The sequence below is a fragment of the Onychostruthus taczanowskii genome, unplaced genomic scaffold (genome assembly GCF_017590055.1).
Source record: "Onychostruthus taczanowskii isolate IOZ18803 unplaced genomic scaffold, ASM1759005v1 scaffold31, whole genome shotgun sequence".
NCBI lineage: Eukaryota > Metazoa > Chordata > Aves > Passeriformes > Passeridae > Onychostruthus > Onychostruthus taczanowskii.
The window spans coordinates 8,249,622-8,267,363 of NW_024500461.1; the positions used below are offsets into that span (position 1 = coordinate 8,249,622).

Consider the following 17,742-nt stretch of genomic DNA (forward strand, 5'->3'; position numbering starts at 1 on the left):
CAGCATTAAATAAACTTTTAGGCTGGTGCCTATCACAAGAGATGACATTTTTCCCCACCCTTCTTCACAGATATCTTTGTCAGTTATTATCATTTTTATAGCTAAGGAAGAAGAAAGGGAACAAAAGGACAAAGATGCATTAGACTGAAGCCCATGACACTGGGATTCTCCAAAACAGGGCTAGCAGCATGGGGTTACTGCTAGCACATGCACGCAGACTCTGAAGGACCTACAGGACTTTGTTAGCAACACCATGGGGAAAGCTCTAACACTCCTTCTGGGAAGCCAGTTTGGGCAACTGCCTCTCTGAAGTGCATGAACACTAACACATGCAGCAGCATGTGGGAGCAGGGCAACCACATCCCTGTAGGCAGCTGCATGGCTGTGATCTCATTAGGATCACAGACACGTGGCAAGACAGCACACACAACTGAAATGCTGCAGGGGATGAACATGGGCTTTTGGGGAGCACAAGAGGGCAGGCAGGGCAAGACCAGTGCGAACAGATGGAGCTCAGCCTTGGGATGGATCACCAGTCAACTGAGTGTTTACAGGATGGGAGCAGAGAACAGAATAACATGAATGATGACATAGCGGATTTCTGCTCCAGACCATCTGATTAGGAAGATGATCAGATCCTGTTTTGTTGTCACATGCCCTGTAATGTATCCCCTTTTAAAATTTTTAGATTTCTACTAGAAATTACTTATGAGAAATGTTTTATTTGTAAGAAACACTTCTTTGGAAATTGCTAATTTTTTTTTAATAACACTACTTAACAAAAGCTACACAATTAAGCCTCTACACACTGAGGTTCTTGTTCAGCAAAATAATGTAAAAAGCAAAACACTTTTTGGAAATGGACAAAAAATTATAGTTTTCTATATATGAAAAAACCTAACAGATTGATTCTTGCTATCCAATTACTGAATTCTCAGTATGCAATACTGCCTTCCTCTGTCAACACAAAATTCTCTTCAAATCAGAAATGTGTAAACACTGTTTTGTTGACCATACAAAACAGTGAAAAGCATTTGGCCTAAAACAACTCATTCACAGAAATTAAATTGGTTCCCAGATTGTTGCTTTTGTTGTTTGCTTTTGCATATGGAAGGAAGTAAAAAGGTGCATTTCAAATGGTTTGAGCATGATTATCCAAGCTGTATACATGTATGCACAATTTTTTTTAGCTTTCAGACAAGATAGCCACAATCACAGGTAATTCATAAAGCACTTGCTTTCATACCTGCTTTGTGAAATGGATAATAATCCACTGTTAAATAGCTGAAGGAAAGCTGCATGGCCCCTCCTGTAACACGTCTGTTTGGGTCTGTAAAACAAAACAATGCTTGGCCCTGCAGACATTGCATTTAGCATGTTAGCTGCTATACTCCTTTAAACACCTAAGACCTACTTTCTTCCCTTTACTGTCTCTCCTTACAACCTCATTATCTTCCCTCAAAATTTTCATTCAGATAGTTTTCACTGGTTTCTAAAAATCAGCTTGCAGAATTCTGTACTCAGTCACTACTTACAAATTGCATGCTGTTTTCAATGCTACTAAAAAGACAACATCTTGAAAACACATTACTGCAGTTTTTCTGAAACAAAACTTTTTACACTGAATATATGACTATGATCAGTCTTTGAAGTCAACATTTACTTTCCAGAATACTATATAATTTTATTTGACAAATATTGCAGTGAAGGGGTCTTCTGAGAATATTCTCTTCTGACTATTTCCACTGTTGAATTTAAACTCCAAAAATAAAGGACCAATAAAAAGATCTCTCTAGGAGTGATAAATTCCAACCGCAGTAGACACACTGCATGTAAGGAAATACGTCTCCAGCCAGCAAACTTTATGCTCTGCTGTAATGAAAGTGTCTTTCCTAACCAAGGAAATGCATTTTTGTTAAACCCTACATTTTTCACGTTCTTCTTCAGCAGATCTTGTATGTTTCCATAAATTTTTCACTGACTAGTAATACAGTAGACCTTGTATGTTTCCATAAAATTTTCAGTGACTAGATATATAATAATATCTCACTCCCTATGATCACTATTGAAAGGCATGAGAAAAATGCCCTTATTTGCCTTCTTTTTTTTCCTGAATCTAAATGTGACCATATGCAATAGGCTTTTGTTAAAGAGAAGCAGTACAAGATTTACACACAAAACTTTAAGGTCACAGGACACTTGTTCCATTCTTTCCATGTGCTGCAGACCATATCAAATTGTCTAAATTAGTAACACAAAGAGGACTGCTCTTTTATTAGTTTGCATTTATAAGAGTATTAAAGAAACAGATTGTACAGTGACCCCTTCAAGCCACAAAAATGTTGCCACTGCATTCTTCATAACCCAGTTAACTTATAAAAAAAAAAAACCCAGAAGCAACAATCAGACTGACAGAATAAGTTCCTAGAAGACAGAAAAAGCACAGAAGCTACCAGCAATCTTAGGTTTTGCACTTATTCTAAAATAATTATATTTATTAATGAAATGCTGTCCTAATAGAGACATTTAAATAGCTTTAGATGAGTCCATAGACACTGGAGACAATTCTAACTATTCCTCTAAACTTAAGTCTGTTGACTTTATTGTATTATTATTTTCTCATTATCGTATTCCTCAAAATGTCTCCTCTGAAGATGATTATGATTCATAGACATGCAACTTTAAAAAAAATTACCTTTTTCTTTAGAATGGATATCATCACATATATGTAGGTCCAAGTGGGAAATTACTAAGTGATAAGAAGTTTCCTTAACATCATATTCATTAAACAATTTTACTATTGCATCGTTTTGATCAGATGCTGCTGTTGTCTGGTGTGCTTTCACCTGCTGGGAGCTGGGTGCAGGGGCAGAGCTCTGAAAAAATATTTAGTCAATCACATGAATTTATTTCTGTTTATTGTTTCTTTTAAGCATAAGTATCTGTCTCCTTACACAAAACAGGCATTTGAAACAAGGAAAAATCTGCACAACATGCATTCCCCCTGGGATCATTACTGAGATTGAAGTTTAGTGTTTTAGAATAAAGCTAAGTTGAGCTAACGGATGTGTGCACTGTACTGCACTGCCAGGGCACCCCCCATTCTCCCCATTCCTCACACTTCCTTATAGCCCTGTCACTCACAGCACTGGGATTTTTCTAACTTTTGTTGCAAGCTGTTCAGGGAACTAAACCAACAGTGGGCTCCTTTCTGCTAATTTAGTTCCTCAAGCTACATCATGATAGGGTCAAACATAAGTCAGCAGCAGTGTCAGAGAACAGGTGAGATGCAAGTACAGGGCACTGAAGAATCAGAACCTCCCTGCTCAAGAGCAGGTAACCATTCCACTGCTGTGGCTAAACCTTCACATCACTGCATAAGGCATCAGAGCCAGCAAAAGGACTGAACTCTCTGTTACATACACTGGCTTTACTCTAAGAGTTTCTCTACAACTGACTGCACTTAGTAATCAATCATGTTTTATTTTATAGCACTTATCTTCTATAAGTGTACTTGTCCTGCTTCTTCACAGACAAGAAGAGGTGCCTCCCCTCAACACTCACAAAGCCCAGCTGGTCTAGCCTGCTCTATGTGCTGAAGAACACCAAGATTTACATGCAGCATCAACAGCACAGATATGCCAGCAGAAATATATTCTAAGTAGAATTGGTTTACACCATATATTCCAACAAGGGCTGCATAAAGGTAAGCTCTTAATAAAAGCTAATTTTTCAGTTCCATGAGAACAAACTGGACAAGCACTTTAAATTATTATAGTAAACATAGCTACCCACATATTAAGGTTACTTTAATGTGTCTTAATTATTTAAATTCATAGCCATGAAATATTTGGAGAAAAAAATTCCTAAACAGTCATTAAAGAGGTAAGTAAAGAAGTCTAAATACTCTGTACATGGATAAAGAAATAGAAATACTTTTATTTTCTGCAGTTAACATCAAAACAAAAATATCTTGCAAAATAAAGACTATTTAAAACTATGATTCCCAGTATAATTTAAGATATACAGCTGAAAGAAAATGAATCACTGAACGTTCTCTAAAATAAATTAACACAACTAACCACACTGTGTTGTGTTGTAGAACACCTGATAATGATACAGTGAAAAAATCAATTCTCATACCTGGGCTGTTTCAGAAGCCAAGCTTTTCCTCTGTTCTGCTGATTTCTCTATGGCTTCACTAAGAGATTTGGCATACTGCACCATGGCTTTCAATTGGGAATCAGTCAAAACCCATAGCAAATCATCCAGAATCAGAACCAGTTTGGACGCCACAACATTACAGTCTTTTAACTGTAAAATAAAAATGTAAAGAAGTTGAACTAAGTACTTATATTTCTTATATTATATTAAATATGTGGGGCGAAGAAAAGCTTCATGCAAAAAGCAATAACAAACATTTTTTATTTTAAATCTTATTTCTCTTACTAATTAAGAAGCACCTAAGACACAGTATATTTATGCTTCACTCTATGTATTTGGCATGCATCAGACATTAAACTGCTGCATTTCTCTAAATGTAAGCAGTGTAAATATTACCAGAATCTAGAGAGATAAAACAATGAGCATCATCATGAACAAAACTCTGCAGATCAAACCATTTTATTAATGGGACCTATATAAGGTCTTCATTTTCAAAACCTGCCTGCAGTATTTCTTGTAAACTCTAGAGTCTTACCAGTTACATGTTATTATAAATTTAGTTCAGGTAATTCTACATTCAATATTGCCTAAATTTAAAATCTTTACTATGTATATGTATGCATTAAGAACATGAGCTACAAATTAAAAAATAAAATAAGACTTCAAACATTTCAAGTTTACCCTTCTTTTAAGCGTGACCCTAATTTTTGATTGGTTAGTAATCAGTCGAACTGGAGCACTCATTATTTCATGCTTAGAACTCTGGATTGCATCAGCTTCTATTCTGATCATCTGCCAGTTGATTTCTTTAAAAGTCAAGACCTTTAAAGACAGAAAAAAAGAGAAAAACACCTTGATGCAATATGACAGTTACTTGCACCTAGCCCTGTGCATGTGTATGTATACATCTGTACATATGTACACAAAAACTCACATGAGCCATATAGACAGAACAAATACAACTTACTTGTATTCCTGACACCTAAAGGTGTCAGGAAGTCCTCACCCTGCTTGTCAAAGAAACATTAAGCTACTTCCAAGCAGGCTAAGGTAACAAGCAGCATTTAAAATATTCAGAAGAAAATAAAGGTCACAGCTATGCATACTAGGCTGCTTTTGGGAGAGAAAAAAAAATGTTTAGTTTCAAAATGTTAAATAAGAAAAGGGCAGGGGAGGAAGCAAAGCTACAGGACAGGAGAGGTTTTTTTTGAGTGTTTTATTTCAATTAAAAGAAAAAGTTAAACATTGAGCACACTGCACGCCATGCAGACCCCACAAGCTCTAAATCCACTATATGGATTTCTAGAAGACAGAGCAAGCAAATGTTAGAATAATGATGACACAAGAGCATCAAGTACAGCTGGACACTGAAAATCAAATATGGAAAAATGAGCAACTGTCCAGCAGGAACATCATGGAGAACATCAAATGAACAGGACATCAATAGGGAAAACCAGTAATTCTAGTTTACCTAAAACTCCTTCCTGCATGATTTGGATGATGGGATCAAATTCCCTCAGTAAGTTCACAGACAACACTAAGCTGGAAAAATGTTGATCTGCTGGAGGGTAGGAAGGAACTGAAGAGGGATCTGGACAGTTTGGATTGATGGGCCAAGGGCAATGTTATGATGTTCAACAAGGCCAGGTGCCAGGTCCTGCACCTGGGTCACAACAACTGCAGCTAACACCAGAGGCTGGGGGCAGAGTGACTGTTCCGTGCTGGACTGCTTACTTCAGCACAGACATGGAGGTGGCTGGAGCATGCCCAGAGAAGGTGAAGGGTCTGGAGCACAAGTCTTGTAAGGAGCATCTGAGGGAGACAGGCATGTTTAGCCTGGAGAAAAGGAGGCTCAGAAGTGACCTTACTGCTCTCTACAACTGCCTGAGGGGAGATTGCACAAAGGTGGGGGCTGGTCTCTTCTCCCAGGCAGGAGACAAGACTAGCGACAGGACAAGAGGAAATGGCCTCAAGCTGCACCAGGGGAGGTTGAAGTAGGGACATGAGGAAGAATTTATTCACTGGAAGGGTGGTGAAGCATTGGAATGGGCTGCCTAGGGAAGTGTTAAGAGTCACCATCTCTGGAGAGTTTCAAGAAATGACTGGACATGGCACTTAGTGTTATGGTTTAGTGGGCATGGTGACGTTTGGTCAAAAGTTGGACTCAATGATCTTGCAGGTCTTTTCCAACCTTAATGATTCCATGAGTCTATGATTGCTCTCTGAAGAAACAAGGATAAGCCATGAGTAAAGAGCAAGACAAAAGAATTAGTCTGGTATCTGACTCATTCTCCTCTTGTCAATTTGAAAACTTTACAGCATATGTCCTGAGAAGATATGCAGAGACTTAACTAAAACATACCCAGGTGTCTGGAAAGGAGGTACACTCCATCAAGTGAGCAAGATGAAAAGTGCAGTGCAAAGCATCCTGAATCACTTTTTGCAGAAAAGCAGAGTACACATCCTCCTCATACAGGAGATGCAGTGTAATCAAAAGCTTCTAAAAGTATTGTAAGGAGATTCCTTATTATACTAAGAATGTAGCTACAGTGCAAAGCTAAACAATTATGCCCTAAATATATGGCTCAGCCCATGGTATCTTCAAAGTACAGCACTGGTTTTGGTTTTTCACCTTTTCATGCAATTTGCTGCTAACAAGCCATTCACTGTAATATCTAGAAACTTGTTTCTGCTATTAATTGCACTAAAAGGAACACTCTCCAAAGGAAAGCTCTGTTGTGTACAGGTCAACTGTTCAGAATCAAATCCTTCCTAAAAACCACAAAATCAAAAACTCTGCCAATACAAAACTCCATCTAGTTAAACTTTAATTCTTCCTATTCAGACTTCATTAATATGGGAGCATAAGCATACAGATAAGCTGCAGGAAAGGAAAACCATCAGAAAAATAGTTTTCAATTTCTTACTTTTGTGGTATTTTTAACTGATATTCTCTTGGGGTTTCTTTCCCTACATATAAATCAGCTCCCAGACTCCTTAACTCTGGAGTAAGCTGGCCAGATGTATGATGCTAAAATAAGTCTCCTTGAATACAGTATTTAGAATCGACCTTGCACTCAGTATACATTTAACTTTGCTTAGCTGGGAGAAGGCAAATGAATGGTGTACATCAAACTAACACTTCCACGTGCTATTCTCTGGGACAGCAGAAACATACACACTTTACTGCTATTACTTTTTTATACATGCATATTATTTAGGTATTCCAATAAAGTAATTACAGAAGACCTTGACTAAATTTCATTTAAAACTGCTTTAGAAAAAGAAAATCCTTATCAGGCAAACCCTCACAAGCAAATAAATAACCAGATAAAACTTTTAAAATATAATTCCTGTTGCTGCTGTTGTTATTATTATTACTTCTACTACTACTAACAACAGCAATAACAAAACCAGCACAACTTCTTATCCTTCCCTATTAAATTTACTGTTCTTTGTTCTTTCAGTACTCTTCAAGTCTGGTTCAGTTTGCATTTTAGAATAGTCATTCACTTAGAGAACGTAAGAGGGAAACCATACACCTGCCTTCCCTGCTCTTTGTTCTTGCCTAAGCATCCACGTTGGCTCTTTGATCTGACTCACTTCCACCATTTTTAGATATTTGTGCTCCTAAAGGACAACTGAAATTACTGAGCACAGAATGTCTCCATTCCCAGTAATGGCATGTTCTCTACCCCGTAAAAGGCTGCAATTCAACTTCCTCCTTTACCACAAAAACAAGGGAAAAAAGTTAGTAAAAGGCATTATTTACCTCTCCACGTTGAGCTTCTTGTATTCTGGTAAATCTAAGGTCAGCATGCTCCCAGTTTGCATTTACACTATATATTCTCAGCTGGGAAAGTTCAAATGAAGCATTAAAGGCTTTTGCACCAATCCTTATTATAATGGAGTTGACAGAAACTGAAATGCCTTCTACCACTTTTTCAGCAAAGCCATATTCACTGAAAAGTGAAATGCCAACATATTAAATATAAACCAAGTGAAAGGGCACAAAATTAAACAGAGTAAATAAATTATGAAACAGATGTTAAAATAAATGAAGTTACTAATGTGTTCTACAGTTTGCAACTTTTGCTCAATATACTTGACGTAGTTTACAACTGTCACTCTGTGATCTTCATCTCTACATAATTAACATATATTTGACTAAGCAATCTACACAAAGTATAACAGTTAATATAATCCTTTGATGTCAAATTACATGGATGCATGTATTATATGTTATTATACATACATTAAAAAAGCAGTCTACATCATTATGCAGAAAGCCTACTCTTCTTTATGCATACATAAGGAGTAATTCATGTCAAATTAATTATTTGACAATTCCAGTGTGGTTAGTATTTATGTCTATAAGCCAAATTATTTTGTCCATTAAAAATAATAACTTTCAGATATTCAAAATAGTATAAAGTATTTGCATTATTTCATTCTATAAAGAAAGGCATCCTAAATGGTGGCTACACTTCTAGAGCAAATCAACATGCATTTCAGTATTAAAGAAGATTAAGCTGTTGTAAATAATTTTTAAATAAAAATCTTACATGTTATGAATGTTTTAGGTTAGTGTATGGAAAATTGAACATTAAATATTATTTTAGCATCTAAAAACTTCCACCCTTTTGTTTTCTTGTGGGTTTTTTCCTGCTTGCTAAAAAAAAAAACAAAAACAAAACTTGTGTAGTTTGTCATTCCTTTTCCTTTTTCAACTTTCATTCTACACAAAATCTCTATGGCCTTGGTTTTCAAGCTGTACCTTAGGAGACACAGAGGCCCATGGACTACTTCTACACATTGCATAGAAGTTACTACAAGAAAAAATACTGTATCATCAAATCTATTTCTCTGTATACAGGTCCCAGTGACCATGGAAAAATGTTTTGAGTCCCTGTAAAGGAAATTATTGGGATGTAGAGAGACAAAATGTGTTGTTTGTCATTCCTTTTCCTTTTTCAACTTTCATTCTACACAAAATCTCTATGGCCTTGGTTTTCAAGCTGTACCTTAGGAGACACAGAGGCCCATGGACTACTTCTACACATTGCATAGAAGTTACTACAAGAAAAAATACTGTATCATCAAATCTATTTCTCTGTATACAGGTCCCAGTGACCATGGAAAAATGTTTTGAGTCCCTGTAAAGGAAATTATTGGGATGTAGAGAGACAAAAATCACTGATGTAATGTTGCGTTGTCCCACCAAATTGCTTAAGTTTTGGTCTACACAATGTGCATTAAATCTCCCAGTAAGAATCAGCTGATACAATTAAGGAAATAGAACTTTAAAACACTGCACTAACAAACAACCTTTCAAACTCTTTAGACAAAACAGATAAAGAAAAATTTTTAAAACCCACATGAATATTATATGTATTTTCCAAAACAGATGAAGGCAAGATACTATCCATTTTTAAAAAACTTAGTACCAATTAAACTCAGTAAATATCTGACATAGCAGTTGCACCCCTATGAAATGTACCTTGCAAGCTCTATATCTAGTTCACATCTTCTCTCCAGGCTTGGGTCTGAATAACTCCGTTATCACTATACTAGTTCACACACAAGCAATAAAATAAAATTTTGGAGCAGATGGGAATGCAGGCTGCAACTCTATACACTTCTGAAAATTTGCAGTCAACGTGTTTTACATAATGCCAAACCTTTTTTGACCAATTACATGTAAGTGCCATCACTGACCTCTGCCCGGATGCAGTTGCTATAGGAGAGGGTCCATTAGGGGCACGTGGCTCTTCACATGTGCTCATTTCCATTACAACTTTATCCAAGGACTTGAAAAACAAAGCAAAGCAAAAAAAAATTTGAGACCTTACAAACAAAGTAAATAGATGACATATGAAGAACCAAAATCCAAATGAAAAAAGGACCCTTGAGAACTTTTTTCTGAAATATACATAAAACATTTCCTACCATGTCAATTTTTCCACAAAATTTTATAACACACTAGATTATCTTTTTTAAACTTTTTTCTTATGTTCTTAATTTTGTGAGTTCTAACACACAACCCCAGTCAAATATTGATTCATTAAATTCTTGAACCCTGAATATTATTTATCCAACACATAAATTTTCAAAAATCGCATTTCAAAATGGACATGCTTTAATGTGTAGTTATCTGAATTTTCTTTCTATATGGCTGTTCTTTCACTAAAATACTTAATGCAAGCTGATTCAAAGCACAGCAGTTAAGATTTTTTCCCTGTCTAATTATAACTTTCTACTAGCCTTTCTGAATTCCCCCACTTATGCTCTTAGATCAGACAAATACCAAAAACCCCTTTGTCCTCAATTTTAGATTTTTCATGATTCAACCTGCCTTAGCCACTAGATTATTATCATATTGTGCTAATCACAATATGATAATGCCTGTTGTCATAATCTGCTTGCTCAACATTTATTCTGTGCTACTCTTATCCATGAAAACCTGACTACAATCAAAAAATTCATGAAGTGTCTAGTCTGAATTTGTTTATACTTCACTGTATTTTGATGCTTAAAGGGAAGCAATAGCTGTTAAGAGTAAATCTAGACATTTAAAAAAAAAATGTTTAGCTGTCTCAATGATTATATTTCCTTGAAAACAACAGAGAAAAAAAAAAAACCAAGAAAAACCCAATCCCTTAGTTTGAGGATGGTGGGGGGAAAGCCAATATTTCTCCTAGTTATCCTAACAGTTTTGGATGTTTGACCACTATTTTAAAAATTCCCTTTACTATATGACTAGTGCACAGAACAGTATGCTCCACAGATTCAAGGAGATTGCACAATACAAAAAAGAGATAACGAAGAATGCCTGGATGCAGATCTGTGTCTTTTCTCACTGGCAACTTCTGTACTTGCAGAGAGTAAAAACTGCTGCAGATCATCCTTGGGGCCCAAAATCACTCCTCAAAACTCTCTTGTTTATCATATGAAACCAGAACTGGGTCATGAACAGTACGTGCGACTATGTCAACAGACTGATCCTCACAAAGGGCAAGCCAGCTTAGTCCCTTTGGCTAGACAAGTGGGTTCTAGTTATCCAGTAAGCTGTGCTAACAGAGGATGCTATTCCAACTTAATTCAACTCCCAGTAGCAAAAATATCCCCCCTCCATGTCCCTGCCAAAATACCAGAAGTTCAGTGATGCAATGAAGGGCTGAGGTCTGGCACTTGGGCCACTGAATTCACATTCCTTTAGAAATCAAAAAGGCTGTTGTACAATTTACCATTGCATAGTGAACTTTTGTTACCTATTTAATGCACTTGTTCAAGGACACCTTTATGTAAAAAAGGCTACCTTGAAAGTTATCTTAGCCTCAAAGAGTGCTAATGTAAGTTCAACAGGAGCAAAGCAAACAGCGCCTTGCTACCACAGGTCAAAGTGTGTCATGTTTAAGAATAGCACAGCTTAAACCCATTTCCTACTTTGGCAGTTGCATCTCACAGCCAAGAAGTTGAATCATCCCACCTCGGCATTACCAGACTTTAGGTTCTGGGTGTCAGGAAGAAGCAGAACAGACATAAGTACATTCCAACTGGGTCACTAGCAAATGCATCAATTATTTAAAACAAAATGTCCTTCCCAAGTCTGATTCAGAATGAAGGAATTACAAGCACATTCACTGCAAGACTGGGAAACATGACAGCTAAAGGCATATTCACTCTTAAGCAAATGCAATTGAGAGAGTTTACTCATCATCAAAGACATTACTTCTGGTGCTACCACAATTGTTAGTATATTTAAAATTAAAGAACAAAGGAGAATAAATGCAAGCATTAATGTGACTGCTAATTGTTGTTGAGTCCTATTTACACATTTTACCTCCTATTTATATCCAGGCTGAATCCGAGCTGGTTACAAAAACCCTATAAATGCTATGTGTGTCAAACCTGCTATAGCTGAGATCACAGTGTAGAGTACAGATGTAGAATTGAAAAGTCCCAGAAAAGACTGCTCCAAAAGAAAGGCAGGAACTTGTAAAAGGGGTGACTTGGACAAATAACTACCCTTCAGATAAACCCAAATTAAGATGCATAAAAATGTGACAGAAGTGAGCTAAAGGTCAAACATTACGGTGATTACACTGAAGCCACAGATTAAGAAAATAAACCTACCAAGGAAAACATTAAGGCATTTTGCCTAGATCTGCTGCTACCCAGAGGACACTTAGTAAAGGCCTGTTAATGTTTCAGTTATTTCCAGAATCACATCAAGAGAACTATATAAATATTTGATATGGATTCTGCTACACACAGACTAGTGTATTTCAGAGTTCATTTCAGAACTTACCAAAGAGATGGGATGTGTTTTCAATTTTGTCCATGGTATCTGCAAGAGAAAACACTACCCTAAAGCAAATTAAATATTAAAAATACAGTAAAATAAATCACAGAGAATGTGTATTAGGCATACAAATTATATTTCTAACTTCTCAACTCAGCATGATATTACCTTCAAAATATTAAGTTCATCTGAACATACTATATGGTAACTTTATGCACACACTAGGTGTTAAAAACATTAAACTTCAAAATCTACTTATCACTGAGTAGAAAAACAGAAGAACAAAGTAGAATCTGTCTCTTTAACAGTGAGTTGTCAACCATCAGAAAAAGCATCACAGCCTTACACATTATTTCCTTTAAAAGGAACACATTTCCTTTGTTGACCTACAACTAATTGGATGCCTGCAGCAAAACATCAAGTTCACTGCATTTAGAAAAATCAGGACAATCTCCCATAGTTGGAAAAAAAAAGCAAAGAAAAAACACCAAAAAACCATAAACAAACCCCACCAAAAGACTAAGGAGGTGTTAATGTTTGACCAAATTGTAACTTCAGTCAACAACAAGCCATACTACTTTTCTTAATCACAGATTCATACAACGTGGTACAGATGATACACATTGTTTCAATTATTAGCAGCCACAATGACCAAAAATGGAGTAACTACTAGATTTGCTGTGTTTTCCACATTTCCCACAGAGATCAGAATCCCTCCAAAAGGTATTTTTGGAAATAGGAGCAGAACAAGAGGGAAAGCAATAAACTAAGAGAAGTGAAGAGAGAACACACAAAAAAGAGAATAAGAAATAATTATGATAGCCTAAGTACCACAGACAAATATGAACTTTTACTTCTACCACATTTTCAAAACATGCAGAAATGAATTCTACTCAGTAAGAAAAGAATTTAAAATAATAACTCTTATTTTCATTATTTCCAGACGTATTTTATGTCATCACATGAGAAACAAAAATAAGGAATAAATTACTGTTGACAAAATCTTTGTTGTTCTTTAAAATTTTATCAAGCACTTATCACAATTTCCTACTAATACAAAGTTGCTTGGAAGTTCACAAAGACAAAACAAAAAGAAAAAAGATTTGGTTAATTACTACTGCAGCACAATAAAACACTCACCCTAATGGATGCTTTATTACAAAACACCTTGTTTATAGCCAGCCATGTTGGAAGATCCAGCATGTTCTGGAGTACTTCTTGATCCAACTCTAAATTGGTCAGCTGACCTTCCCCCTTTAACGTGCTCAGGTTGATCTTGTCAGGTGACAGATTTTTGGTGAACCTAAAAACAAACACACCTTAAGTAAATACATGTAAAGCAATCAAAGTTATCCTGCATATCAGTGACAATTTAACTTAAAGCAATGGTCTGGAGGTGAAGAAATCTTTGATGAATTTCACCCAGGAAAGAAATGGTATGATGGAATTGATTTGTCCCTCTAATTTTTTTTCATCTCATTAGCCCAATTTATAAATACATAAACAAAAAAAATATTGTGAGCTATCTTTTAATTTTTGTGTCACCCAGAATAACAAATGATCCTTGATTCAAACTATTGAACTATTTATTTTAACTATATAAAGTAGAATTGAATTATTTCACTCTAATTTTTTGAAAGGAGAAAAAATCCCAAAAATTACTGTTGTAAGCAATACCTTTCCATATATTTAGCTAAAATCTTGTAATAAAAAAGTTTTATTTACAATATTAATTTGATTTAGTCATAGAATTTAATGACAAATTAGAAATACACATACACACACATAGCAGCATGAGGTATATAAAATATTGGATGAAAACTTGAAAGCTCAATATGATTTCCATGTGGTAAAAAGTGTAACTATTTAAAAGTGTACATATAAATTACTCTATATTTCAAATGCACTAGGATTTGCTGATACAATGAAACAATCTGTGTGACTGTGTCAAATGGTTCACATCCTTGGGAGACAACACAACAGCCCATGGGTTCTCTACCTTCAAACCAACAGCAGTAGCATTGTATCTACCTTAAGTTAAGAGCAGGCTATACTTTACCACACTTTCAATCTGCCATGAAAAATTGTTTCTGCTCATGAGTTGAGTCTAGTTTTACAAGATTAGGTAGTAGAAAATACTGCTGTTGGCAGTATGCTTTGTGCCGTTTCCCACCAAAATCTCCTGGTGTTGCTATTCTCCAGGCAGAGAGCAAAGGGGTTTGTCTGTCCTCAGTGATGGAACATCACACTGCAGCAATGCCCCAGGAGGCGCAATTCCAGCATTTCCTTTCCATTCAAGAGACCAACTTGTAACTGAACTACAAGGTCCTCATTAAGTTTGATACTGGAGGAGACAGTGGAAGATGATGAAGAAAGTTGGCAAGCTTTTTTTTCCTCTTAACAGTTTCCAAATACAGCTTGAAACAGAGAAGGCAATTTTTGAGTCCAACTCCCCAACTCCACTCCCAGAATAGTTAGCTTTGAAAATGCTAACTAGCATTACCTAGCCTGAAAAATACAAGTAGTATGTGTTTGCAAATAATACTAGACGTGTTTCTTATGACAGAAGTGCTGCAGTTGTTACTGTATTGCTTACAGTCATAAGTTATCCACAAGCAATGAGATTTAATCCATGAATAATATAGTTTCATAATTTCAGTACTAAAAATATATTGACATAAGGCTACTGATAAATGTATTTTCCTTGGCAAGTAATGTACTTCTAAATGGTCTGTTTAGAAACATTATGAGGGGAATAAAGGACTTGAATTATTTTGTTTTCAGGTTACCCTTTTTTTCAATAAGAAAGAATAATGAGAAGAGCTAAATAACCTTCCTCATTAAAACAACCTACCAGTAACAGCAAAATATAAAACTTCCTATCTCAGAACCAATTGCAAAGTCTCATATGACTCAGTTAGTACAAAATTCCTAGAAGATAAAATCAGCCATTGAGTGTTTTCAGTCACCTGGTAGTACCTCTCACTCTTGACTTTCTACATAAGGGTCAACATAAGAATTGCAAACTGGTGTCATTTTGAAGTCACATTTACACAGCAAATGCAAAACCATTCTGCCATTACACACACACAGGTACACACAAGTCTCCTGAGACTCATGCTGTGTGAAACAAGTCCCCCTCAGAGTTCCCTGTTGCTCAGCCACACCAGAAATGCCTCTCAGCTTGGAGACAGATCTAGGCATTATTCTGGGTCACAGCTGCAGACACATCACAGTGAAATGCACAGAACCTACAGAAAGAGGTTTTCAAATTTCAGAGCAAGAAAGATACCAAAATACCAATCAGGGGGAGAATGGCAACAGCAAAGCCATTTTTGAGTTACTTTCAATATCCTTCAAATCAAACAAAATAGAAGCCAGTTTCTCTCAACATGGAGCAGAAGGACAGGGAAAAAATTCAAGACTTTTTCTATACATATTTTTTTTTTAATTCTTCATTCAAAAGAGACAGACATAAGAGGATCTCTACCTGTTAAGACTGTACCCTTCATGTCGAAAGTCATGGAAGGAAACTCTCAACAGGTGAGCTGTGAGAAGGTATTTTTAGCACAACTTTTCACAGATTGAGTTTCAACTTTATAAACTACACTTCCTTTCTCAAAACATATCTGAGGTTTGAAATACTATGTTATAATATGGATTTCAATACAGCTTTAATACTGAATTTCATAAGTAGAATAATACTGTAAAATATTTACAGTTTAAATGCAAGAATCCAGAAATATGAATTTGTCAATATCCCAAGCTGCCTGACACAGCTCTTTGGGTATCTCTACACACATATGCACTAAATATTCCTATGCAGTTACCGATACACGGTTCAACTTCAATTTACAAAGAACAGACAAAGAGTTTTGTGAAAAGCATAAAAGACTGTACAGTAACCATGCAGTATTAAGAATCAAAGAGGAGTAAACTACAATCAATGTATTTCATCAGGACCACAACAGTTCTTTCAGTTCTCTCCCTCTAAAATAACTCAAAACCTGCACAGAAGAGACATTTATTTCCTTGGCTAACATATTTATTTTCTAAAGGTTTGTTTGTAACACCACAGGCTTGGAGCTCCACCATGCTGGCAGAGAAGATGGCCAAGAAGCTGAAAACAGAAACAAAAAAAACCCCCAAAACCAGGTAGAGAAGACGGAAAAACACTTTTCTGAAGCCACAAGCTTATGGTTTGTATACAGAAGGCCACAAACTACAGGAAGCATAGAGCAGTGCTCCACAAAGGTTTGGCGTGAATACCAGGTGCCAGGTGTCAAGTTTGACAACAGAAACTCCAACCTCTGGATTTAGCAGACAAATAAGAGAAATCTGGATCACATTTGGACACAGATTCTCAGCTGCTTTTCCCCCCAGCTCTACCATGTGCCTTCCCTGCTTTTGAAATAAAATTTCCTCAGTGATATGACCCTAAATGTATGCTCTAATCATGATAAATTATTAAATCACAGTATGTGCCACAAGTTTTACTTATTTCCTTGTTATGAACGCAAACTGCTTAAACAGGCTTTGAAAAAGGGAAGTATGACCTACTAAGCACTGGCAACTGGATCAATAATAGAACAGCAGAAAGAACACAAAGATAACTGTTTTTTTTTTTTACTGTTTCACCTGGCTGAACCACATTATTTGATCACTAAGGAATATTACACCATTTCTGAAACAAAAAAAAAATGGTCTTTTTCAATTGAGTTTCTCAGGAAGATGTTTCCTTCCCATGACTCTAAGTAACAGAATGAAGGAGGTCTACTACCATTCAGCTCACTATACCACTTCAAAATTTAAGATTTCAAGTATAGAAGAGGAATAGAACTAACTCTCTGTCAAATTTCTCACAGGAAAAAAAGTGTTGGAATCAACAGCGTATACTGTTACAACTGAGTTCCTCTCATCCAATGTAACACTACAAACCATAGGTGATTTTAAGTAACTGGCTTGATCAAGTACACCCCTCACTATGTGTGACACCCAACTGGCACCCTGTTACACCCTCCAACATCAATTTGTACATGAGAAAAGTATCACCCCTTTACCCATTGGTATTGTGGCCACTCCACAAAAATTCCTACATGCTTTTTATCTATCTCACCTTGAACATTTGCAGAATTGCCAGATATGTATTTGCTGTCTGAGTGCAAGATAGAGAACCCTCCATGGCCTGTTGGATGTCCAGCACGGAGAGGATCTGCATCACCTCCTGCAAAGCACTTTGTGAAGGTGCTCATTGCGCTCTGGAGCAGGTCAGG

General features: G+C 36.3%; 1 protein-coding gene across 6 annotated transcripts in view; it reads right to left on the reverse strand.

The window, feature by feature from the left end:
• The window catches only part of UHRF1BP1L (UHRF1 binding protein 1 like), a 47,670-nt gene that overhangs the window by 20,785 nt on the left and 9,143 nt on the right, over window positions 1–17,742 (reverse strand). For 3 of the 6 annotated variants that reach the window (XM_041409810.1, XM_041409807.1, XM_041409812.1), the window contains exons 2-9: window positions 13,610–13,772; window positions 12,476–12,529; window positions 9,883–9,974; window positions 7,937–8,126; window positions 4,846–4,986; window positions 4,144–4,314; window positions 2,696–2,876; window positions 1,247–1,330 (exon numbers count right to left, since the gene is read on the reverse strand). In XM_041409810.1, coding sequence (XP_041265744.1) covers window positions 1,247–1,330; window positions 2,696–2,876; window positions 4,144–4,314; window positions 4,846–4,986; window positions 7,937–8,126; window positions 9,883–9,974; window positions 12,476–12,529; window positions 13,610–13,772 — 1,076 coding nt within the window. Of the gene's footprint in view, window positions 1–1,246; window positions 1,331–2,695; window positions 2,877–4,143; window positions 4,315–4,845; window positions 4,987–7,936; window positions 8,127–9,882; window positions 9,975–12,475; window positions 12,535–13,609; window positions 13,773–17,742 lie in introns of those variants that run through there. The other 3 variants (XM_041409808.1, XM_041409813.1, XM_041409811.1) reach the window with 3 other exon arrangements.